Source organism: Trichoderma virens (assembly GCF_000170995.1).
Source record: "Trichoderma virens Gv29-8 chromosome Unknown TRIVIscaffold_82, whole genome shotgun sequence".
NCBI lineage: Eukaryota > Fungi > Ascomycota > Sordariomycetes > Hypocreales > Hypocreaceae > Trichoderma > Trichoderma virens.
In genome coordinates, this window is record NW_014013667.1 from 513,939 (window position 1) to 538,627 (window position 24,689).

Sequence of the window (24,689 nt, forward strand, 5' to 3'; positions counted from 1 at the left end):
TCCCATCTCCCAGTATTACTAATTTCTCCAGCTATCCTCTCGTAAAATGTAGACTTTAATCGGAGAAGACAATAATTGTATAGTCCATAGCTCTCCAACTCTCGCGCTCCTTCCCCTTACTTATCGGATACTGTATATCCTAAATTAAAAAAAAAAAAAAAAAATGCGTCTTATTTATTAGTTAGACTGTTATTGGCCTATATAAATCACAGCTCATTCGTTGCCTCTTACATTCCCTTCCGGAATCTTCATCCAGGCTTCTCTTTCGTTCTCGGAAAAGGTACTGATTTCATACATATAGTATTAATACATCTAGGCTTCGTTCCGATGGTGCGTTAGTTGTCTGGGTACTACCTTCTTCATCCTCTTCCCCTATTAATACATTATCTATGTAGATTTTACTCTCCGAACTTTCATCCTTATCTTTAACACAGATTACTCCGTCAACACTTTCGTTTTCTTTATTAACGCTAAATATAAGCGTCTAACTCTCCTAATTTCGCACTAAAAAGCTTACTTTCTAATAATAGTTCAGTTACCTACATATTATTATACTTACCGCTATATTTCTGTTACGACCCGTTCCATCGTAACAGTTAGATCCCTTATAAGCAGCTGGTTCCGTTACAATAATTGCTACAATTGCGATTATTGGCCTAATCTTTTGCCCTGTTGGCGCTACGGTATAACGGAACGTAACAATTTCTCTTTATCTTCCTCCTTAATAAAACTAGGCAGTGGGAATATAGGAATTTCTTTATTAAAAACTTTTTTTTTTAAGTAATACTTTAGTAATAGTATTATCTTCTGCTTTTATATAGCAGTAATTAACGCTTAATTCCTACTTTTTTTTAAATACTTAATAAAAATAATAATTAATATAGCCCTTTTACTTTAAGATTAAAAGCCTATATTTTAACAGCGTTTTAGAATTATTTTTTTTTAAAAATAATATTATTTTTCTAATTTTTTATAACTTCCTATAGTTTTAAAAAATATTAATATTACTTTTATATTATTAACGTTAAGATTTAAGTTATATTTATTTTAATAAGTTATTTATAAGTATAAAGCTTTCCTTAAAAGTATATTTTAGGGTATAGTAGAATTTCCGAAGGCCTTTAATAAATAGCTTTTTTTTTTTTTTCTTTTTTTTTTTTTTTTTTTTAAATATATTAATAATACTAAAACATTCTATTAGCTTTAAATAAGATTGGAGAAGCGAGTGACTGGAAACTAGGCAGCTGAATAATTCTAAGGGCATGGTCGTTATCCTGGCAGGGCTGGGTGCAGCGGCGTAGTCTGGAGAAGCCAGTGACTGGAAACTGAGCGGCTGAATAATTCTAAGGGCATGGTCATTATCCTGGCAGGGCTGGGTGCAGCGGCGTAGTCTAGGAGAGACAATACCAGCGACGGGAAGCTGCGCGGCGGTCACTCTCTCGGTAAGACTAATTAAAGAACTAACTTGAAGCGTTATGCGGAATGCTATGGACTTCTTCGATTTCTCGCCAAAAAATGTATCCTGGAGCAGACTAGATCTATACTAGACAAACATTAATCCTCTAACTCTAAGACTGTCCAACTGTAAGGATATTCTCCTTGAACCATGGTAAATATGTGTCTCTCCCCCAAGCTGTTAACTCTCGAACTCCAGCAATAACGGAGTAGATCTTCATCAAGCTCTTGGTTTCTCCAAACAGCCACTCTGACCGGAACGTAGTCTTTCCACCCTCGTATGTAGAAATCACGAAATACCATTGATGTCCGTTGATATAAATTCCCGGGATGAATCCAAGCTTCGATAATACTTGAAGTGTTTCTGCCTTGAAACCATCTGTCGGTACTTCAAGGCCTTGGGCCATGCGCTGATCAAGAAGCTTCTGCCTAACACCCGTATAAAGAAAGGCCCATTGCGAAGCATGCCAGACGCCCATTTGTAACTGCGCCTTCTCTCTAGCTTCCCCTCCACTTGGTTGCTTGGTCTCGATAGTTACTACAACGGGGCGAAGTTGGAGTGCAAAATATTCAGTGGGGTTAACAGACTTAGTAGGCGTAGTACTGCTGAAAGCTTTCATGGCTGTCACCAACTCTGGATATTGGTCAAGTGCGGCGTAAATGCAGATATCAATCAGCTTAGCCGAAGCCAAAACCGGTCTGAAATCCTTATGTGGCCGGGCTGTAGTACTGTAATAAGGAGAATTAGCTAAATGCTTATTATGAATAAGAGGTAAGAATTATCTCACCAGATGATGGCATTAAAATCGTCGCATTGTTTACCAAGATCGTCATTAAATATAAATCGAGCCAAGGAATGATGAACCGTAGCATTCCAACTGGCCTCTTCATGTTTACACTTTTCACACTCAGTAGCCATTGCTAGGATGTGTTTAACCTGGGCAACAGATGGAATCCGGCCGGGTAAATTATCATCGCCAGGCTTAAAGCAATACTTCCATCGACTGCCTTCAAAGCTTTCTGGTGTGAGCTCTTGGTCGTCAAAGATGGTCTGTTTTAAGGCATCTGGTATAATGCCAAGACCTCGTTCGATTTCCGACATGGTATTAAACAACATTTTCGCGGCCTCAGGCAGCTCTGAATCTTCATCTAGCGTTTCATATTCAATGCCTGTGTCGACTAGTCGCAAGCTCATAATCTGTGCTTTTGCTGATAATTGTCTTGAGCTGGCCTCAGAGGCCGAGAATGAAGCTGAAGAACTTGGAATGCTGAGAGATCCCTGCCGGCGAGGCGTCGCATCGGGATCAAATGATCCAAGCCGACGTCTTTTCTGGGGCGTTGAATCCATGTTATAATCGTCGTCACCCTCTTTATAACTAAGCGGAGGACTGGCGAGACTATAGCTTGATCTAGCTTTGCGTTTTCTTGCGGCGTTAGGAGCTGCTGGCTTGGGAAGGCTGGGAGGCGCTATCTTGGGACGAGATGAAGAATCGGACGTTGGCTCAAGACGATTAATCCATTCTTGGACGTATTCTTGGATGTATTCTTGTTCCATAGCGACGTGGCCGAATAAAATAAGGCAAAGGAGCGGGAGATATGTATGTCTTAAATAGTTGGTGTGATAGCTGCAGGTAATGTTGACGCGATGGGATACTTGCTATTACTTCTTCAGAATGGATGTGTATTTAGAGTAGGAGAGTGACAGCCCCGCAATTTTTGGTGTCGGCTAGCCCAATGGCCTTAATAAGCATGCACCTTCAACACGTCCCAGACACGTACACTAAACCGCGTTCACAAAGAGGGGAATAAACGCGCCAGAGCCACGTCCGCGCGTACTCCAACAGGATAAATTTCGGGTAAGAGGAAAGCCGCAGTTGCAATCCGACCGCCAGCCTCGAAGCGCCTGGAAAGGCGCCTGGTGTTTAAAATAAGTCCTAGGCCATTTATTATAAATTTACTGCTCTACGAAGCGTAGTTACAGATCATCATCGGACACAGCGGTTTCTCATTAAGCTTCACTTATACAGTTCTTACTATTTACTTACCTTATATAATTAACAAAGACACTAATTATATAGAATACACTTAGCAAATCATACTATAGTTTATGGCGAGTGAGGTAGCAACGCAAGTCGGTCTGCTCTGGAGGCCATCAGGCAACTACAGTAATTAGTTAGGTAGCATTTATCATAGCCTCATTCTGGAGGGAGGGGTGAACCTAATGGCTTAATAAAGGATAAAAGGCGTGGGCGATGAGCACATCACCGATCCCGGAACTTTGGCGGGTGCACGTTGTATGGATAGGAAAACGGTAGCGCTGGCTCCGTTTTAATTGTGGGTAGAGGAATAAACGGTTATAAACATCCTAAGCGCGGGGTTGTTTAACCGCCAAAAACGGAATTCTGTAACTCCAGAATTGGAGTCTTGGGATGCAAAAAATGGAAGACATTGCACTCAAGAGAAGTGCTTGACGGGGTTTTTCCCCTTTATATCGGCTTGCTGATAAAATTTCGTATCTTTCCTTTATCACGAGAAACGTAGCGAACGGGGGTCGACACCTCCGGCTATTGGTTGATAAGCTTGCTGTCTAGCTAGGCCGGTCTCGAAGGAACAAGACCACGTGGAGGTGATTAAGACGGAAACTGGCTCCTACCGACCTATTGCCTAATCGTGGGACGTGTGTATTTAGCTAGCTAGATACTTATGGTCGTTAATATTAAAACAAACAAACAAACAAACAAACATATAGTCTGGGTGTACCCATCTTTAGCTATACTTCCGTCTTTTAGCCGATGGACCGCCCTGTAGCTTTCGGTGAATAGTTGCGGCAGCCACCCGTGCCTTACTTTTCGGCTCAAGCATTTTATAGACCAGATCTTGAACATTGTGACCACGATCCAATGAGTTCCTCTTTTTATCAATAAGCCGTAATTGCCTCTCTAGCTCCTGATATATATTACTATTCGGTCGGTGGAAGTCATCCACATCATCAACCTTGGGATTAGTTGGTATATACCGGCCCACTATCCAAAGGATTGTAACCCCCAGAGCCCAAACATCGCCGCGAAATCCGCGAGTTTTTCCTGGTTCAATGGTTTCAGGTGGAAGATAACCAAATGTTCCACCGTGTCCGCCGCCGTATTTGGGTTTTTGATGGTCACCCAGATCAAAATCGAATAGTATAGCGCCGCGTTCACGAGAAAAGGCAATATTTGCTGGCTTAACGTCGTAGTGGATTACTTTCTGCTTTGATAAGTATGCAAGAGCAGATGAAATACCATTGAGGATAGTCTCTGCGTCAGCCCAGGTGGGCTTTAATTCGTCATTGTTGTCAAGCGATCGGGGGAGGTGCTCTAGATATAATGTGAGAACTCGGGGGTCAGCGTCCTCAAGTGATACAATATTTGGCTATTTGTGTTAGCAGAAGACTTGAATATTGATAGACCACTTCCTTACATGGCATAATTGTTTCAGAAGTTCCATCTCCCGTCTCATTCGTTCATAAGTACAACGTTTATTATCAACACGAAAGACTTTGGCAACCAGCTTGATTCCCGGCAGTCTAGAATGTTGACAAGAAAAGACATTCGTATTTTTTGGAAAAACAGTTGTCGTAGATAAATCAGGTGAACCAGCGATCCGCGTTAATTCATATGTCTTTTCATCGTCACACAAATCTGTAATGCGAGCCGTCTCTCCATCAGCAAAATCTAAAATGGAGGTCCTGGTTTCTTGAGCCTCTGGAGGGCCTCCAGAGAACAAGTCTGAACCCCGAACATTGAAAATCCTATTCGTTGAGATGCTGAAGCTTCTCTTCCGAACTAAAATGTCAAATATGGGATAGCGGTAGCTTGTTGTCCCATGTTGTATTGAGATTCTCCATGCACCAGAACATATAAGTGTCCGTTTTTCACAACGAACCCTTCGCCTTTCTGGTGGTTCTTTAGAAGACATTAAGTATATACTTAACCCTGAGCGATTGTATATGTGGCAGCCATCACTGGCCGGATCATATATAATGTCGCACCAAAATCCAAATGGCACCTCACGATCGAATCGGAAATTCGTTTTAACCGTAAAATTGACAGTATCTTGGACGACACCAAACATGTGCTCTTGTGAAGGATAACGAATACTTGTATTCAGAGTTTTTAGATCCTCACTGCCAATATAGGGAGACTTGATGACGAGTCGAACTTCTGGCATTTCGCTCGATGCTTTAGTAAGGGCATTTTCATTCAATTCTTCGTCGACTGCTTCGACAACGCGGGCTTTGATCCCTTTCCAGGCGGGGGAGCGTTTTGCTTCTGGAGCTTTGCAGATGCGTTTGTTCGACTTTTTAGAGTGCTGGTCATTGTCCTCTAGACGAAAATTCCGCCCAGCTTTTGTTTCAGCAAAAGAGAAAATAGATTGTGCCAATTGGGTAAGCAAAGCTGTTTCCTCAGTTTCCTCCAGCTCCCTTAGCCATTTTTCAATGGATAGGCGAATTTTTGCTATGTGAAAAGGCGAAATGCCTTGTAACCAGCGGATGATTGAAGGTGCTTCCTGCAGCCAACCTTGAACCGGCCCCTTTGGAATTGTATCCAACGACTGAATTATCGTTGATTGACTGGAAAAATCAGACTGCGATGAGGAAGCCGGCTCTTCGGTTTTGCGTTGTAGGGATTGGCTTTCCATGACGTTGGTAGGCGGTATATTAGTCTGTACCAGAAAAAAATTATAGGATAATATGCCCTGTCTACTTACTTTGCCAGAGAGAGGTAGGCTAAATATATACCTAATACACGCAAGTCCCCCTGCATTTTAGCAAAGCGGTGAGCTTGTGATTTTCACACTGTATCACATCTTTTATCGCGTTCTTTGTCGCGTCTTGTATCTATTTTCGCAAATTACCAACTGACAGACCCTGCCCTGTCAAAACTGATTGACGTAGATCCTGAACGCATTACAGTCGATCTAGTAAAAACTCAGCTTACTCTCCGCGAATACGCTGCCCTTCGCGACAGGGTCGCGCAACGTGAGGTGACAGATTCCACTGAGCAGCAGCTCAAGGACCTGACGCGGCAACTCAGAGAATTGTGTGATGGTATGTAATATTTTTCAACAATAAGCGCGGAGTACTTTTGCCGGATCTCATATTAGATGAAGAAATGTATGCATTGTTATTTAAAACTATAGTCACAAGCAATATAAAAATATGTCATTCTATACCTCTTCTTCAATTGTACGGCATTCTGCCTCTTGAACTACGCCGCTGCACCCAGCCCTGCCGGGATAACGACCATGCTCTTGAGAAGCGCTCAACAGCACTGAGACCCAGGCACTCTGCCTCTTGAACTACGCCGCTGCACCCAGCCCTGCCGGGATAACGACCATGCTCTTGAGGAAGCGCTCAGTAGCACTGAGACCCAGGCACTCTGCCTCTTGAACTACGCCGCTGCACCCAGCCCTGCCGGGATAACGACCATGCTCTTAAGACAGGCGAATAACAACCTCTTGAACTAACACCCTGCCCTACCGGAATAACAACCATGCTCTTGAGAAGCGCTCAACAGCACTGAGACCCAGGCACTCTGCCTCTTGAACTACGCCGCTGCACCCAGCCCTGCCGGGATAACGACCATGCTCTTAAGACAGGCGAATAACTAAGATTAAATCTCAATCGGCTTTCCATTATGGTCTAATGGCTTTCCATTGTGTCCTAATTGCCATAGTTCAATCCGCCTACTCCTTCGTGAGGTTCTCGTATTGAGAGAATCTGTAGTACGACTCTGTGACCCTGAGCGTTTTGATCCTCCAGCTGGCATTTCTTCAAAAGCAGAGGAAGATAAAACGTGAGACGGAGAATTTGCGGTAAGACTCTGTGGCATTTGGCGTTTGGATCCCTTAGCTCTCTTTCCTCCTTGGGTGTGTTTAGTAAGAGAAGATGAAGTATAAGGTAATAAAGAACCTGCAGTATCATTTTCTCCTATTTGAAGCTTGGGTCTCTTAGCTGGCCTATCTTCCTCAGTATCTTCAGAAGAGGAAACGGCTATGGAAGAATTTGAAGAATCTGTAGTCGGAGACTCTTCTCTTTGGCGTTTGAATCTCTTAGTTGTCCCTCCTCCTTGGGTGTGTTTAGTAGAAGATGATGAAGTATAAGGTAATAAAGAACCTGCAGTATCATTTTCTGCCATTTGAAGCTTAGGTCTCTTAGCTGGCCTATCTTCCTCAGTATCTTCAGAAGAGGAAACGGCTATGGAAGAATTTGAAGAATCTGTAGTCGGAGACTCTTCTCTTTGGCGTTTAAATCTCTTAGTTGTCCCTCCTCCTTGGGTGTGTTTAGTAGAAGATGATGAAGTATAAGGTAATAAAGGATCTGCAGTATCATTTTCTGCCATTTGATGCTTGGATTTCCTTTTGTTATTGTAACCGGGAAAACCGAAGCGCACCCTCTTCTTCCTATTTATTATTAGCACTAGCTATTAAATAGATCAAGTAGTACATACCGCGTTCTTTGAGATTGTTTGCTTTCTTGTGTGGGCTCTATATCTGTGTGCATATCAGAGTCAAGCGTGCTATCTGTTGACTCATAATCGTCAACGAAATGTTGGGTCACATCGCCGTCGACATAGACAATGGGTTTATCGGTAGCTTGAACTGCATCCGACTTCCAGCCAAATGCGGTGCCCTTGAGAAGCCGTTTAAAGCCCGTTAAAGAACAAGAATGGCAAATTGAAGCAACTTTTCTTGACGCATCTTCACATGGAAACATATTCGGCCACGAGAGGCTTTGATGCCAAACCTTGTTCAATGATCTGTTGAACTTCGACACGTGCAACTTGAGTTCTTCTTCCAACCTCTCTATAAACTCATCTCCGTTGGTAACATTTTCATCTTCAGCAATTCTTCTAGCGGTTTCCCGAAATTCATCCATTGACAAGATATGAAGTTGGGTAATATTGATCTGCTCCCAACAATAATTGAGACAAGACATTGGATCTTGTGGGGAATATTTATGCAAGGGCTTGGCTTTGCCTCTCCAATGTTGAGTAACCTTGGTCCATTCCTTACGCCGGAATGGACTGGGTCTTGGGGGTTTAGGTTGATGCATTATGAGTGGGAGAACTGCGGTTGCGGTAGGCCAGTGAAGAGGAAGTTTGGAAATGGAAAGACGGTTGTCGCGATTTCGTCGCGCGTATGGCGGGGAAATATAAGGCACCGAATCACCTGATTGCCTTAGTAAGCCGGCGACGGGTGAAGCAGGCGCGGTGGGGCCAGCAGGGGGAGAATGAGACAGAGGACGGAGAGAAAAAGGGGAGAGGGAAAGAGGGAAGAGAGAAAGAGGGAAGAGAGAAAGAGAGAAAAAGAGAAGATAAAAGAATTGTCGCATTTTGATGATAAAATCAATGAAACCAGCTTATGTAATGGTGGATCTTATAAGCATTGACTTGAGTTGGCTGATGAATAATAAGTCTAGCCATCCCTCAGAGAACAGTCATGAGATAGGTTATATACCTAGCAACAGATGCAATCAGTGCCTAACTTACAACCTAATAGAGGGGCAGCTTTGTCCTGCGTCATATTATATTTGCTAAAAGTATTGTTTGTGTCGTGGAAGAAGATGACTTGCTGAAACGAATTGCTGAAATAATCCAGTTCCCATTATATTGTGCCGTGGAAGAAGATGACTTGCTGAAACGAATTGCTAAAATAATCCAGTTCCCATTATATTTACTAAATGTATTGTTTGTGTCGTGGAAGAACATGACTTGCTGAAACGGAAATTTTGGTTCCCGAAGTGTAACAACCTAGACTGTACGCAGCTTAAGAAAGGCCGTAGTTTTACGACAGCGGGGTTTAACTTTATGAATAGTATTAGTATGTATGACTCCATACAGCTCTATATTTCTATACAGTCGGGGCCCGGTAGTTCAAAATTTCATAAGAACCATCTATTTCATGCTATGCCCTTGGATTTCCGAGGCAGGATCATCAGCCTCGTCAAATACCGATTGTGATTCTGCTGATAATTTTGAGTGTAAACGCCCCGTATCAGCAACATGAAGCTGCTCAATACCACAAGCTATACAATTGCAACGATGTATCCGTGCCTCACATTGGGAATGCGGCTTGTCGCCATGTCTTATTTCCTCAGTAATGTTTACGAAAACAATTTTTATCGCTGCAGGCTGCGTTCTTTCGATGATCTCAACTAGTGCTCTAGTGCAGTCGATGGCTCTGCCACAATCCACCCCTTTGTCTCTCGCTTGGGACAGATCGTCTCTGCCTAAGGCGGAACCATCACTTAATTCAGGCATCCCCAAATGTAGTATAGAGCCGCTTTCCGCCGGATCTAAGTCATCGACGACGAAGTCACATAGACTACCGGCAGAATCGTAGCCTGTCGTCTGTTAGGCGCATAACATAGAATTGCACAGGAGGATTGGAAATCTTACCAGAATATTCCGTGAATTCTGCCTCCGATTTGGACAAGTCCTCGCTTGGTTCATACTCTGAGCCACTCATATCTGCGTGAATAAGTACAGTTTATCCTTTGTAAATTATCACGTGTATATCACAGCAGGTTAAATATCTATGGAGCAGTTTCTAAATCCTAATACATAGATCATTACCGCGTTTAAGTAAAGTGAGGGGCAAAGCACAAGTGAAGCAATACTCCGGAGGTACTAGAGCCATTTGTCGAGAAGAAGACTTTCATCCATCTCATTTAATGTCTCTACGCACAGACCAATGTTGCGGGTCTGTGGTCAGCACAGTGCAAGTTTCAACCCAATGTTACATATCCGTCGTTTCCCTATTATGTGTTGAATAATTTTATTCGCTTTTGGATGAATCTGACCGATCGACCCCGGTCGACCCCGGTCGACCAAATTTAATAACTAACCCATAATTAGCCCATGACACTACCAAAGGTCTCATTATAAGCGTTCATGGGGACACTACTGTATAACTGCTCGATATAATATAATACAGAAGCAGAGCCGATTTTCATTCCCCAAAAATAGTCTAGCTTGTTAATTCAAGAGATATCATCTATTAATTAAAGCTCATGGCCTCAAGCTTACATGACTCATAGCAGAGCTGGCATTTGAGAAGCCAAATGAAATAGCTAGTGGGACGCTAGCAGGCATGCTTCCGATTACTAAGACATTATCGCGTATCAAAAGTTATGACTGGCAGGCTGGAACCCATTCCATGTCGGCGGTAACATAACCCTTGCAGTTATGGGCAATTGATTTTCCGTTCTTTTCCCATTTCCGTTTTCCTTTCTGTTCTACCCTAGAAATGGATGAAAAAAAGGTATGTTTAACAGAAAGACAGGTAAAATAATAAGAGAATGATGCTTTCAATTCAACCATATACTCTGTCAGATTTCTGTATACGTCGCTGTATGCCGAGTTGTGCACACAAATAATTTAAACAATGCTATACAAATCGTAATGTGAAGACGAAGAAAAAAAAGTTGAACTGCGTATATACACACAATAAGCATTAATTGCCGTCTACATATCTACATTGCATGGTAATTAAATTTAGCTCTTAGTGGGCACAAAGTGGCCGCTGCCGGTGTGCCTTAAAATTTAGGTATTAGATACATGTACATACATCTGTACTCCAACGTGACTTTATAGCCTTGGTTTGAAAGTTACTATCCAACACTTGGAACTTTTATTATTTACACGGACCATTCCGATAACGCGAGGCCAATATCTTGCGCAATCTTAAGCACAATATTTGTAGTTTTCAACGTGCCTTTGAAACTGCCACCAAATAATGCATGACCTATCATGATTTATCAAGAAAGGCCAACATCAAGCGTGTACTCCGACCATTTTGACTTAGAGGAGCTGGCCAGTACGCTATCCGAAGAGACCGAGGCTCAGGAAATACACACTATAAAGGCCTTAGAGAATGAACGCGATATGCTGTACCGGGAGGTAGAGGCGAGGCGTGCCACATGGAATGGTATATATCAGATGCTAGTGGAGTCTGCTGACGTAGCAAGTAAGATAACTGCTCTATGTAAATTTGCTTATAGTCGCATAGACAAGGAGCGAAATAAATGGTTGGCTAACCGAAATGCGATTTGAAATGAATGTCTTCTACGGGAGCAATGCAATAGTTGCGCTTATACTCTGAAGGGGACTGACTTCCCAAGAGTGGCTGCATTTTATACTGATGGAGTGTCTGATTTGTTTAGAGAAAAAAAAAAAGGAGGGGGGGAGGGGGCGTAACTCCCAAATTAACATCTTTTCAATCTACGGACATTATTTCATATATTTGCAGCTTCCCCGGTCGCCAATAATCGCACTTAGAGAAGATGCTTTAAGAGGATACTCTAACACTGTATCTCACTTAGATTAAGGATAAAATCATTATACTCAATTTCCGGTGTCTTCGTAGGTACTTACTTGGCGTCAAAGGAATGCTAAGTATAAGCTCTTGAGGATTACTGGCTTCGCGTTTGATGTCGTCCATATTTGTAAGAAATATGGACCTCCCAGTGTAATCGTGAGGCGCTTCAGTTGGTCCTTCTATTATTGCAATATCCATACCGCTTTGGACTTGGTATCTTTTTGATCCAGTTTGTCATTGATGCATAGGATGCAGCCGATTGTTGACCATAAGTATAATCTCATCTGGTATGTATTGTATTCTTTCAACTGATTGGATGCCATAATCTGTGCCTATACGCCTTTACATAAATACGTACTAAATACCGAATGTTATACATTCTGAAAAGGCTATTTAATGACAAAGTCCAGAAATGGAAACGTAAGTCATTTTGGGGACAGATGGGTGGTTACAGGCTGCATAAGTGTAGTTCTACCTGACTAATCTGGGCAAATCTCAACAACTAAAACGTGGAACAGTGAACCTCGACTTCACCTCCTAATGAAGCTACTGTAAGAAAAAGATTTTACATCACTTGAAGCTTTCCGCTATCAAAGCATTATTCTGCCCTTAATTGCGAGCACAAATATCTCATTTCTCACTTCTTTAATCTAAGAGATGCCTCTATTGCCGTACGAATCTGGTTATAATCCTGCTGAACTGTCATGGTGCCTTCTTGGTGTAAGCCCTGTTGCTGAAAGTTATGAGGAGGCACGTATCCAATGTATATCCAAGGTGGAAGCTGTGATTGCCGAATGTCGCCGGACAAATCTCTTGTTTTTGGATAACCATTTTGATATTGAAAACGATCTGTTTGCCAACCAAGATTGTCTCTATGGCCTTGATAGAGATTGGTTAGACGAGAATAGCGAGAAAGATAATAGGGCTTATCCGCTGAATGATACAAACTTAATGTCGCAAGTACTTAAGAGGACGAAACTCAGTAAACTCAGTAATGGAGCCAATCGTCAGTTGGATTCTTCAACGTATCCTTTTGAGCCGCCTAAGTCTGTTCACAGGGTGCCCTGGATTTTCAAAGACCCACAGTTTATGACTGATAGTTCTTCTGGCTATGATGTTAAACAAGGTGTCGGGGGAAACTGCTGGTGGATCGCTGCCGTTACAACAATCGCTCATCGCCAGGATATCATGGAAAAAATATGCGTTGCCCGAAATGAGGCGTGTGGAGTGTATGGATTTGTGTTTCATAAAGACGGAGGATGGATATCAACAGTTGTAGATGATAATCTTTATCTGAGTGAGAGCGACTTCAATTGTGACGATGAAGTATATGATCCGACAGGAGATAAAGCAAGGTTTCATAAAGCTCAAAATCAATCCAATTCCGAAGCATTACACTTTGCCAAATGCTCAAGCAAAAACGAAACTTGGCTTCCACTGCTAGAGAAAGCCGTCAGTACCACTAATATATCCAAAAAAAAAACAAGTTAACTAACTTTTACAGTATGCTAAAGTACACGGTGACTACCAATCGCTGAATGGTGGCTGGTATAGTAACGCCATTGAGGATTTAACTGGAGGGGTTACCACTGTAATACCTGGGAATGGGGTATTGGACAAAGATCGACTATGGAGTGAGATAATGGCTTCCGCATTGCCCAATAGTACGTTTGTGTTCGGGTTATCTGTTTCAGCAAATGGCGCCAATTTCCACAGGAATGGTCTTATAACAAACCATACATACTCTGTCTTAACAGCTACCGAGGTAACCAATGAGGTGGGATATACAAGCCGCCTACTAAAAATTCGGTAAGTAGAATTTTGAGCCGATCCAAAATTTGAGCAAATAAAAAGTACGTCACTTGCTTACACGAAATCTAGTAACCCATGGGGTGAAAATGCATCACAGAGTGTGGGAGAATGGTCAGGCCCGTGGTCAAAAGGCTCAAGTGAATGGACGTTAGATATAATGAAAAAGATTAACAACGAATCTCTCAATAATGGAGTCTTTTGGATGTCGTTTGATGATGTTCTCGATAATTTTAAATGGTTATATAAAACTAGATTGTTTGATGACCATTGGAACTTAACTCAAAAATGGATTCAAACCTCTGTACCCTGGGTACCAACTTTGCTACCAACGATATTCCTTGTGGATATTACCGAACCTGCCTTGGTTGTCTTCGCACTCTCACAAGTAAGTGTAAATTATAACTCTGTTACAGACGCAACCAGAAAATTCTAAATTACAAATCACGAAAAATAGGTAGATTCTCGATATTTTACAGATCTGCAAGGAAGATACTATTTTACATTGCAGTTTATTTTAAAACATAGAGAGTCAGGAAAAGTGATATGCGAATGCCGGGCAGTAAACCCAGAAGACAACTGGTCAATTAGTTGCGAAGTTAACCTAGATTGTGGTATTTATGAAGTAGTCCCACGAGCTTTTACCTCGATTGAAAGTGGGCGGAAAAGCCCCCTAGAAGTATTGAAGGTATGGTCTTATAAAAATCCATCTAAGTTGCAAAAGGTCGGATTACAGCATGACCTGGCATACTCCAGTCATCAGTTCAACAACATGACTCAGTCATCGACTTATAACGCCTATAACGAACAGAATGATCGTGAAATGCTAAAGAAAAAAAAACCGGCTATAAACAATAATGCTACCAAAGGGTCATTAGACGTACAAATAGAAAGCGTTGGTGAGACTAAAACGGATATATTTGGCGCATGTGGAGTGCTCAAAAATTGGAACCCTGTCTGTGCTATTGGTCTACGAGTCTATGTACAAGGTCCAGCAGCCCGCATCCGCCTAGCAGAGCAGTCCTGAGTGCGCAATCACAAAGAGAACACAGTAGAGAATATAAGTAAAACGGATTTTCGATGTCAGCTACAAGTAATACATTCAAATATACCCGTTGGTTGTACTTTTGGTAACCAACTTAAAGGCGATAGCCTTTAAGTTGGACCGGAAATTCATAAAACACCGAGAAATTCGAAACCCTTTGTTACAGCTAATGTGTCGCTTTTTCTACGCAAATATAGAATTATTAAAACAGCTGTTAAGGAGAGAGAGAGAGAGAAATATAATTAAAAAGCCTTAGAGAATAGTTTTTATATATACCATTTGTTTTGTTACAGGGGTTATCGTGGCTGCAAAGCTGATTTTTGATGGTTGGTTTTGACTGGGTTTTGCGCTTTTTTTTTTTTTTTTTGCAAACTTTCATTAATATAACAACGAAGTTTAAATTCCAAGGATAACGCTGCAGCGCATACCTAAAGTCGAATTGAAATATGATAGTCGACTTAAATCAATCATTCTATATCGATTCCGTTATTTTTGCTATGTGTTGCGGGTGGTATTTATGGCTTTGGGGTCATGGATTGGATGCTGTTGACGTGTTATTATTTTTTTCTAGGTTTTTTTTTACGCAAGAGACATGATTACGTAGAATGCTGTGTAAGCTATCAAGTCGAAAAATGAAAGAAATTATGATATTTGTAGCTACTTGGATGTTTATCTACTTCTGAGATGAGAAAATGAAGACTGTCATATGTCCCCCAATTTCAGAAGCTAATACATAACGTGGATAGATCTGAGTGACCAACCGGCTTCTTAAAGTTCGAATAATTCAGTTACATAAATCTATCAGACTGAATACAATACTAATCTAACTGCACTGGACTTTACCAAGTTGAGGCTATAAAAGTAGTATGAAGCCAGCTGCCACATACTAAAAACAATAATCCATGATGAGAGCTCGTTAAGAAGCATAACCAAATGAGAAAAGTAATAGTAGTGTTGCGTAAGGTTATTTACTGTTCGAGGAGACATGACTGGAAACCTTGAAAGAACGTGACAAATGAAGTCACTGGCAGCTGACTCATTCACTTGGGGCATTGTAATTATCAGCTCCATAGAGAGGGGGGAAGATGAGGGTCACGATGTATTAAAGAAAGAAACAAAACGATCTTTTATATTTGTGATCTCCTTAGCTATCATATCTTGGCGGAGAGGACGGGAGGTGGCTTATCTAACGAGCACAGAGAACCGAACCGAATCTTAATAGTCAATTGTCTCTGAACCCTAGGGAGCGTGTAAATCTTTCATCCTCATTGGCCAGGGCTCTTGTGTTTCACCCGTTGGGTTGTGACTATGTTATTCGTATAACTATGCATTGGATTTGCAGTTATAAAGTCGTTGATGGCTGTAAAATTTGTCTCGCAGCTTTTTTTTGCTTGCTGTATTTTGAGAAGTAAAAGTATTAAAAAGGTAAGACTAAGCAGAATTATAGTAATTATAACATTAAAAAATGGAGTTTATCTTTACTTCTTTTATTTTATAAAACTAGTGTTTAACTTTATTGTAAAACATTTTTGTTATATAAGTATAAACTGTAAGGATAAGACATCTTATATCCACGATTTAGGAACTAGTTTTTTCTTTTTTTTTTTTTTCTTCTCTTCAACAGCCACAAGCAAGACTTTCCATAGAATAATGTTTCCATACACACAATATCCAAAATTAATCTCATCATAATTTATCTCTAGTCCTGCACTTCTGATTGATGTACATCACTTATGTTATCGATTCAGTCAACTAGATACTTTATATTACAAGAACGCAACTCACCATAGGATTTGGCACAGGCGGTTTCGGGAGCCCTGTTGTATCATATGCACCCCGCCCTGCCTGGATAGGTTCAAAAGAAGATTTAATCATTTCAGATCGTTGACAAACCAATTGTCTTGTGGCGATAACGGGTTATTGAAATTCTGTTTAAGTTATGGGTGATAAAGAAGAAAAGCCTACAGGAATACCTATACTTATATGAGATCTTGCAATGCGAGCAAGAAAAGCCGCACCACTACCAATTCTAGCACAAATTGCTGTTTTTATTTGCCACGGATGAGTAAAGTAAGAATTTAGACTAAAAGCGCCCGCTTTCTGGTGGAGACATGAAACAGCCAACATATATCTCAAGTTATTAAAACCCTCTCCATCAGAAACACTACTGAAGGATTTTGGATGGCACCATTGTCCGATAAAGTAGGCGGGGATGACATGTAATTTCCCTCGGGGCTCCTGGGAGGTAGCGAACTGTGCATCTAACGTAAAGTTTAATGGATAATCAAAATGAGAAATTGGATCGGAACACCTGACTTCCTGCAAAAATATGAAAGGACTAACACAGGAATTTTAATAGAGGAATACTAATTTAGTTTTCAATATATTTATTTATAGATTAACTAAATATCTACTCTCCTTATATCCTAAACCACTCTTTATTTTCAGTCCTGAAGAGCCATAGTAAATAGAGCTGTTGATTCCCCCAAACTTTAATTATACGCTGCTTTTCCTTTGCCGGCAGGTGTAATTTCTTTCCATAACTCAGTTTATGGGAAGCCTTTCCATCAGAAATGCTATGATAACTATTAGATATTAGGGGTGGGGGTATATATTTGGTGCTATAAAGGACTTACTCCTTGTTGTAACAGTCTTGAATATTTTAGCATATCAGGGGATTTCACAGCTCAATAGAGTTAGAAGCAGATGATGATTGCTCCCGCTTTAAAGCTGGATTTGTTGCTAACCAGCCATATACTGTGGTTGAACTTATAGTAAATGGAAGTTGTTAGAGAATTTTTAGCAGCAGTGGAGACAGCAGTCTATTTACAGTCTAATAGGTGGTGCTTTCGTAATCTAGGAACCAGAATACTGGTCCTAATTTGAATAAACTAACCAAGTAGGTTACTTCATGTCCAAATCAATAATTCTCACAAGAATAAACTAACTGAATTAATTACATCAAATCCAGAATAGTTTGGTCCTCAGCATCCTTACTAAACGAACTAAACCACGGCTCTAAACTAGAATCGGACCGCGCTATTACCTCTGCTATGGAAGAAGGTATCTGTCCCATAAGCCTAAACTGGGCTACACAGCGTATGAAAGAAGCTATATGAGCGCGTAACTGTAAGAGATATTGCTCAGTGCATTTAATTCCCTCAGCTAACGTTTTACAGAAATCGGTAATATTGTCAGGTATTGGCTGGTGAATTAAAACCCGATGAGTCAAAAGCGCATCTTTGAACATTTTCATTGCGATTTCGAGATCTCTTTTGCCGTGCGTTAGAGTAGATAGTTCCTGGAAAATTCTTTCATTGATTGCGAGTTTGTTCTCACTCTCAAGGAGACATATGTTTTCGAGGTGTTCGAAAACTTCTTTTTTACACAAAAGTAGAGAATTGAGTGCTTCTTCTATTCTACGCAGACTGATGGTGTGTATATTGAGTTAGAAGGAGATTGCCGTGTCTTCCGTTGGGTGCATTGTGAATTTTGTATAGTACGTCGAAAGAAGCTGCTGTTGCGTGGTTGTTATTTGGAAATTATGCAATGAGCCAGGGTGAGGAAAGCATCCTACTTATAGTTGAAATGACCTGGTCAAAATCCCACTGGATGTAACCAAGAAACATTCCATATACTCGTACTCGCCCCTGCGACTTTGTTAATAACACGGTACAAGCGGTGGCCCACACACCCCACAAGTTGTAATTAAATTGAGAGGAATGCGGTTTTGGTATTTTGTTAACGACTGGCTATATATATCTAACGAGTGTAAAAGAAGTGAATGTTATACAGTCGTGTACGGCCATAGGAGCGTGGAGGGTTCATCCACTTCCTTTATATTGGAGGACTCTCGTGCTTCTGGCTGAGGTAAATTGTCTACGTTCTTGATTCAGTCAATACAAACATCAAATTACTAGCGTATAAGACACAATTTGGCTGGGGAGGACGCGGTTTTGGGAGCCCTGATGTATCATATGTACCGCGTCTCACCAGGCAAAAATCTGAAGAATACTTATATTAATAGACAAAAATCTATCCTCGTGCAAATGTATTTCGTTGGGTATATAGAGTGGAGTAGTTCAATTCACAAGTAGATTAAGTTGGACTGGGAACACTTAAGGGATGCACAATAAACTGTAAGTGATTTATTGCGTTGTAGGGATAAAAAGATAAACATTTTACATATCTCCATTTACGGCAATTAGCCTGTGTCTCTGGGCAACAGCACAGGTTGGTGATAATCGGCTGTAAGTAGAACTAGATAGTAGAATCGCACCTTGCTATAAAGTTCAACAACTTGTTTTTTTATCTTTGTCTCGTTTGTCTATTCTCACTTTAAAGCTGACCTAATTACCTATAATAAATACACTGTACCACAACGAAATGAAAGTAGACAATAGGCGCCTAAGCAATTCCAAGTAACCTATTTTTGTCTTCCGATTAAGTCCCCTCTAGTCTTAAAGAGCCAGAGTAAGTAAAGGGGACTATCTGTGTCAATATGAAGACTAGTCTCCATTTGTGATAAATGTATTTTTTTCCCAATTTCCAACTGAGAAGAATTTTTCGCATCTGAAATACTGCAACCCAGGTATGAAAATAATGGTACTAGATCCCCAAATTGATGAAGCTTTATTTTTTTTACTCCATTTGACTCTATTCGCAAGACTATAACTTTATAATACTACATAATATTAGTTTTGAACTCGGCTGTAAGTTAAGGAAGAATATATTGTTCTCTCTCCCAATTTCTTCAGTAGCCCAAAGATAAACTTACTAAAGGTGCCAAGGGTAATGTAAAGTTCATCAAAGCAATATCTTCGCATTCATGATAAGTAACATTCTCATTATTCGACGGCTGCTGCTTCCATCGTATCTTTGGCTGCGTTATGGTGCGGGATATATTGGAAATAACCGAATAATGGAGTTCATCCAGATTTTCTTCATAAAGCTGCTCCTTGTCCGCGCTATCCATAGTAGACGTCTGATGTTCGATGTAGTGTTGTTGTACGAGGTGTGTTTGAGAAGGTTTATTGCAGAAGATGTGTAGCAGAAGATTTTGCATAAGATATATATCACAGAAGCTATTGGAAGGGACAGATATTTATTTTTTCCTCGGTCAGGTGGAGAGCTGATGCCTAATATCACTGAAGGTCACCTGACTGTTACGAGCGGAGTGGGGCAAATCATAGGCTAACAGAGGCTGTGATTCAGTACGAAGGTGCCAAGTGGGTATCAAAAGGGGTCTTCCTATTTGCACAGTAATGAAATTGTAGTGGTGAGTGCGCTTGTGTCACGACCCAACTCTTATGTTGTTGTTGTTGTTTATTGCTTAGCGCCCGTGACCTCTATGGATCAGGCTGCTGGGTGCAGCAAGGGGCGTGCTGAGCTAGCTAACAGAGGGTACAAAAAAACTAATACAGAAAAAATCCCTCTAAACGAACAGTCCATACTAATGGCTAGTCCATTAGTTCCCCGGGAGGCTACTATACATATTTAATGGTCAATAGATATTCCTAGGGCCAAGCCCTCATCACCCACTATAGGGAAGATAATAATAAAACAAACCCAGTTTGCTAACTACGTTCTTTCCTTTGTAGCTATCCAGCATATCAACGCTTTTCAGGCTTTTTGTCGGCCATCACTCATCAGTGAGCTGTTTGGGCGGGTGTTTGGCTGTAGCAGCTTGAGGCTGCGAGGATCGGTCGGATCGGCCGAGTTGGTCGGATCGTTCGATCGGTCATGTGGTAATAACCTCAATAAAGAGGTTATAAATCCAGTGCAAAAGCCGTCAGGCTATTGCTATTGCAAGGCCTTTTGCAGAAAGGGATGAACTCTCCAAAATCCCTTTCCTAGGACCTGCTGTGTTGTGCGGTGCGTACCAAAAGGTAGGGGCACCTGTGGATGTAGGAGGAGAGTTGGACCCAACTCTTATGGTCGCGACAATGGGCCTACAGGGTAGGCAGAACCGGATAAACTAAGGACCGATGGGCCAATCAGGGACATCGCCCGCCTTGGTTAAGGAAAGCTGGGAAAGCCAGCTTTCCACCGCGATTCAGAATACACGACTGGATATATAAGTTTACGTTCTTACACTCATTTGGATAGCTTAGATAGCCAGTTGTTAATATAGCAATCAGATTGGATTTGGATACCACCTCTACTAGCTACGTGACATTGACGCGACTACGCCCGTAACCGACCTGACCGTTCCGCTAACATAAACCTAGAACCAGAGGTTTGCCCCTTGGGAACAGCTAACCTATACTAACCTATAGGACCGGTTCGTCACAGCTTGACAGTTTGGTTATAATTTTTTAAACTGCTGAAATATAGCTGTTACGACCCAACCTCTTACGAAGCCGGGAAGGTACGTACCCCGGAATAAGTCCCGGACCGACCAACCAATCAAGATGGGACCGCTCATACATGATACCCTTGATGGATCACCACCGTGATCCATCGTGATCCAAGAACACCGTGATCCATGCGTGATCCAAAAGGAACGACTGGATATATAAGTTTCATTCATTACTCTCATTCAGATAGTTTAGATAGCCAGTCGTTAACAAAGTATCAAGACCGAATATAAGTTACACCTTCTATTCTACTCTTACGCACTTGTGATTACAACCGCTCAAAAGCTACTCCCTGTCCTCTCTGCCAACATAAACCTACGACCTAGGTTTATTACCTTGGGAACCCTTACCCTATACCAGGAATAGGGATCAGGACGTCACAATAGCTAAAGCAAAAATATAAAAATTATACAAAGAATATTTTATAAATATTCATAAATATAACTAATTATTAAGAATTTTTCCTAAATTTTGAATATAAATATATTAGTAAATATATATATATACTTAAATTTAAAATATTTAAGTGAGTATCTTTAGTTTATTTTTTAAAAGTATACAGTATAAATTTAAATATAGCTTTTAATGTATATAAATTTAATAAAAAGCTTAAGTACATTTATTTTTTTAATAAAATTTAAATAAGAAAGTTTTACAACATTTAAGCTGATTTATAACTAAAAAAAAAACAAATAAAAAAAAGTTTATATAAAATTAAGTTAGGGAAAATCTAAGAATAATTTTATTCTCTTACATACAGTTAAGAGAGGTTTTGGAAAAAGCCTGCGCACGGACCACACAGCGCAGTGCACTGACCACTACGGTTTAAATAGGAATTCGTTACGGTGCAAATAGGAAGACTCATGTTTTGTCTTAGTTACCTCTTGTGTGTTCAAAATCTTCGGATTCCCTGATTTTTTGATACCCGCTTAGGTGCGCAGCGGGGGCTTATGTACGGAGTACTGTTACATAATTTTTAATTTTTTTTTCTTGTAGACTTAACGCTACTTGAAGCGTCGGTCCTACATTTATCCACGATTGCTTGTAGGCCCATCGTTGCGACCATAGGCGTTGGGTCATAACAGTCTTTGACAGTTTACCCATTCGAGAACTGAAAATCCCTACTGAAATAGGTATAGAGCTTTTATGCTTGCAACCTAAAAAGCATATTAACAATTATTTATTATCAATTTATAACGTTGTTTATTAATAAGTCCCTAAGCGGAAATCCCTAATTATAAAAGTTCAAATTAACCTTGTCTTTTGGCGGAAGTTCTTATTGTAGAGGTTCCTAATTACTAAAGTTTAAATTAAGAAAAAATCCCCAATTATATAAGTTTAAATCAGCCTCGTCTTCTAGTGGAAGTTCTTATTGCGGAAGTTTCTAATTGCTAGAGTCTAAATCAGGCGGAAATCCCCAACTGCAGAAGTTTAAATCAGCCTCATCTTCTGGTGGAAGTTCTTGTTGCGGAAGTTCCCAATTTTTGGAGTTTAAATAAGGCGGAAATCCCCAATTGCAGAAGTTTAAATCAGCCTCGTCTTCTGGTGGAAGTTCTTGTTGCGGAAGTTCCCAATTGCTGGAGTTTAAATAAGGCGGAAATCCCCAATTGCAGAAGTTTAAATCAGCCTCGTTTTCTGGCAAAACCGCATTACTGAAAATATTAATATCGCCAAGGTTACCGTCTTGTGTGTCTACCAAATTCTGAGTTTGAGGTGCCATATTCGGAGTACAATAGGTCTCCGTAGGAACCGTGTTATTAGTTTCAGGGTTCAGAGAAAGCGCGTTGTTCAGTTGCATAATATGTTGATTAGAGTCGTCAGCTGCCTCGACAGTATTTGCGTATTGATGCGTTGTCGCAGCAGCTATGAGAGCAGCTAAATCGGATACTGCGCAGAAACGTTTTGACGCTACCGATCCATCCAAACCGGCTTCTGTACACGAGCGTTTGGACGCTACTGTACTATTAATATCGTTCTTATCGGAAAGTGTTGGCGCATTCTGAATACATTCCTGGCGAAACTGAAGAAGAATTTGTGTCGCAAGGTTAGCTCCAGTTGTCTCCATCGCCTCAAGAATTTTCGGCATTTTCAATCCGTCGAGGGTCTTTTGATATTGTTTTTGATAATGTGTACCTTTTTGCCACCACCTTGAGCAGAATATTAGTGTTAAAGAAAAGCTGTAAGATTGAGATTCGGATCTTACATCCGGCGATTGAGAGTCAGCATCTGACTGCCATACTTGAAACGTTCGAAATTAACATCAAGTTTCTCTTTTCCCTCGCTCAGAACGCGGCAGAACTCCATACGTCTTCGCCCACCGAAAAGAACTCGGTGAAATTTTTCTTCCGTCCCTTCCTGTATTGGTATGCCGAGATGCTGAAGAAATTCTTGGATGTAGTAAGGTGAAATATAATTCGCAGATGGGCAGATTTGTTTAAATATATCGTACATTACAATAGAATCAAGTGCACTGATATAACTTAGAATCGTTGCTTCTGGAGACTCTTCTGTAACCTTCAAACAGAAAGTTCTTTGTCGTCCAATAAGAGTTGGCTCTTGGAGTGTTAACGGTTCTATTGAAAGGTTCCAGAATGAGGACGGGTTCTCGGTCCATAATTTAAAATCTGCAGCCTGATCCATGAGCTCCCGTACCATTGCTTCTTGTGTCGCTGCTTCATCGTCCTGAGCTGTATTATCGGCTGTTGTTGATGTATTGTCTTCAGCTGTATTATCAGCTGTTGTTGATGCATTGTCTTCAGCTGTATTATCAGCTGTTGTTGATGCATTGTCTTTAGCTGTATTGGCTGTTAATGTATTATTTTTAACTATATCGGCTGTTATTGATATATTATCTTCAGCTGTATCGGCTATTGTTGATACGTCGTCTTCAGCTGTATCGGCTGTCGTTGATACGTCGTCTTCAGCTGTATTAGCTGTCGTTGATGCATTATCTTCAGCTCTATCGGCTATCATTGATACGTCGTCTTCAGCTGTATTAGCTGTCGTTGATGTATTATCTTCAGCTGTATTATCGGCTGTCGTTGATGCATTATCTTCAGCTCTATCGGCTATCGTTGATACGTCGTCTTCAGCTGTATTAGCTGTCGTTGATGTATTGTCTTCAGCTGTATTATCGGCTGTCGTTGATACATTATCTTCAGCTGTATTGGCTATCGATGTATTGTCTTGAGCTAGAGGCTCTACTGTCGATGGATTTTTCGTTGAGATTGGCTGCTCTAGAGCCTCAATCGGCGGCAATTTTTCGGGCCATCGTAATTCCTTTGGAAGCTTTTTGCCATATCTTGTATATATGCCCTTATAGATGATTTCTCGCATCGAGTTTATAAAACTTATGCTGTCATTTTCAGGATAACTCCCCAGAGAGTATACAGTTTCCTGGACAACATTGGCAATTTCTGTAAGAGCTGGATAAATTTTAGTTGTCATTGTAACGGGTGAGTATGGAAAGCGAAAGTGAGGAAGACTTTAGGTTGGTAGTGGCGCCTTCGTAAATACTACTAAGGTAGGTCGCGGACTAGAAAGATAAAACAGGAAGATTACTTTCTGATACTGTATCGACCGATGCGGTTGAAAGAAAACGACGGACTGATGGACACACCCCCCTCGTGTGCTCTTTTGCTTATTAATGGTGTCGTTCGACA

The 24,689-nt window shown here is 40.9% G+C and overlaps 5 protein-coding genes across 5 annotated transcripts; 2 read left to right on the plus strand and 3 right to left on the minus strand.

The window, feature by feature from the left end:
• Positions 1-1,583: 1,583 nt before the first annotated feature.
• TRIVIDRAFT_127343 (uncharacterized protein) lies at positions 1,584-2,845 on the minus strand (the record flags this gene model as incomplete). Its single annotated transcript, XM_014098579.1, has 2 exons — positions 1,584-2,184; positions 2,244-2,845. Coding segments are annotated over 2 exons (1,203 nt in total), but the record flags the coding sequence as incomplete, so codon positions are not given.
• A 1,376-nt stretch (positions 2,846-4,221) lies between these two features.
• Positions 4,222-6,132, minus strand: TRIVIDRAFT_224528 (uncharacterized protein; the record flags this gene model as incomplete). The annotated part of the gene is made up of 2 exons (XM_014098580.1): positions 4,222-4,863; positions 5,500-6,132. The coding sequence occupies 2 exons, from the start codon at positions 6,130-6,132 to the stop codon at positions 4,222-4,224; spliced, it is 1,275 nt and encodes a 424-aa protein (XP_013954055.1).
• A 6,414-nt stretch (positions 6,133-12,546) lies between these two features.
• Positions 12,547-14,377, plus strand: TRIVIDRAFT_123651 (uncharacterized protein; the record flags this gene model as incomplete). The annotated part of the gene is made up of 5 exons (XM_014098581.1): positions 12,547-12,682; positions 12,815-13,266; positions 13,319-13,623; positions 13,696-14,011; positions 14,081-14,377. Coding segments are annotated over 5 exons (1,506 nt in total), but the record flags the coding sequence as incomplete, so codon positions are not given.
• Positions 14,378-18,793: 4,416 nt separating this feature from the next.
• Positions 18,794-21,640, plus strand: TRIVIDRAFT_203428 (uncharacterized protein; the record flags this gene model as incomplete). Its single annotated transcript, XM_014098582.1, has 11 exons — positions 18,794-18,807; positions 18,877-18,918; positions 19,127-19,141; positions 19,367-19,380; positions 19,669-19,682; positions 19,945-19,946; positions 20,269-20,319; positions 20,457-20,626; positions 20,947-20,951; positions 21,005-21,038; positions 21,636-21,640. 11 exons carry the CDS (start codon positions 18,794-18,796, stop codon positions 21,638-21,640), a joined length of 366 nt encoding a protein of 121 aa, XP_013954057.1.
• A 771-nt stretch (positions 21,641-22,411) lies between these two features.
• Positions 22,412-24,474, minus strand: TRIVIDRAFT_224530 (uncharacterized protein; the record flags this gene model as incomplete). The annotated part of the gene is made up of 2 exons (XM_014098583.1): positions 22,412-23,174; positions 23,231-24,474. 2 exons carry the CDS (start codon positions 24,472-24,474, stop codon positions 22,412-22,414), a joined length of 2,007 nt encoding a protein of 668 aa, XP_013954058.1.
• Between the last annotated feature and the right edge of the window lie 215 nt (positions 24,475-24,689).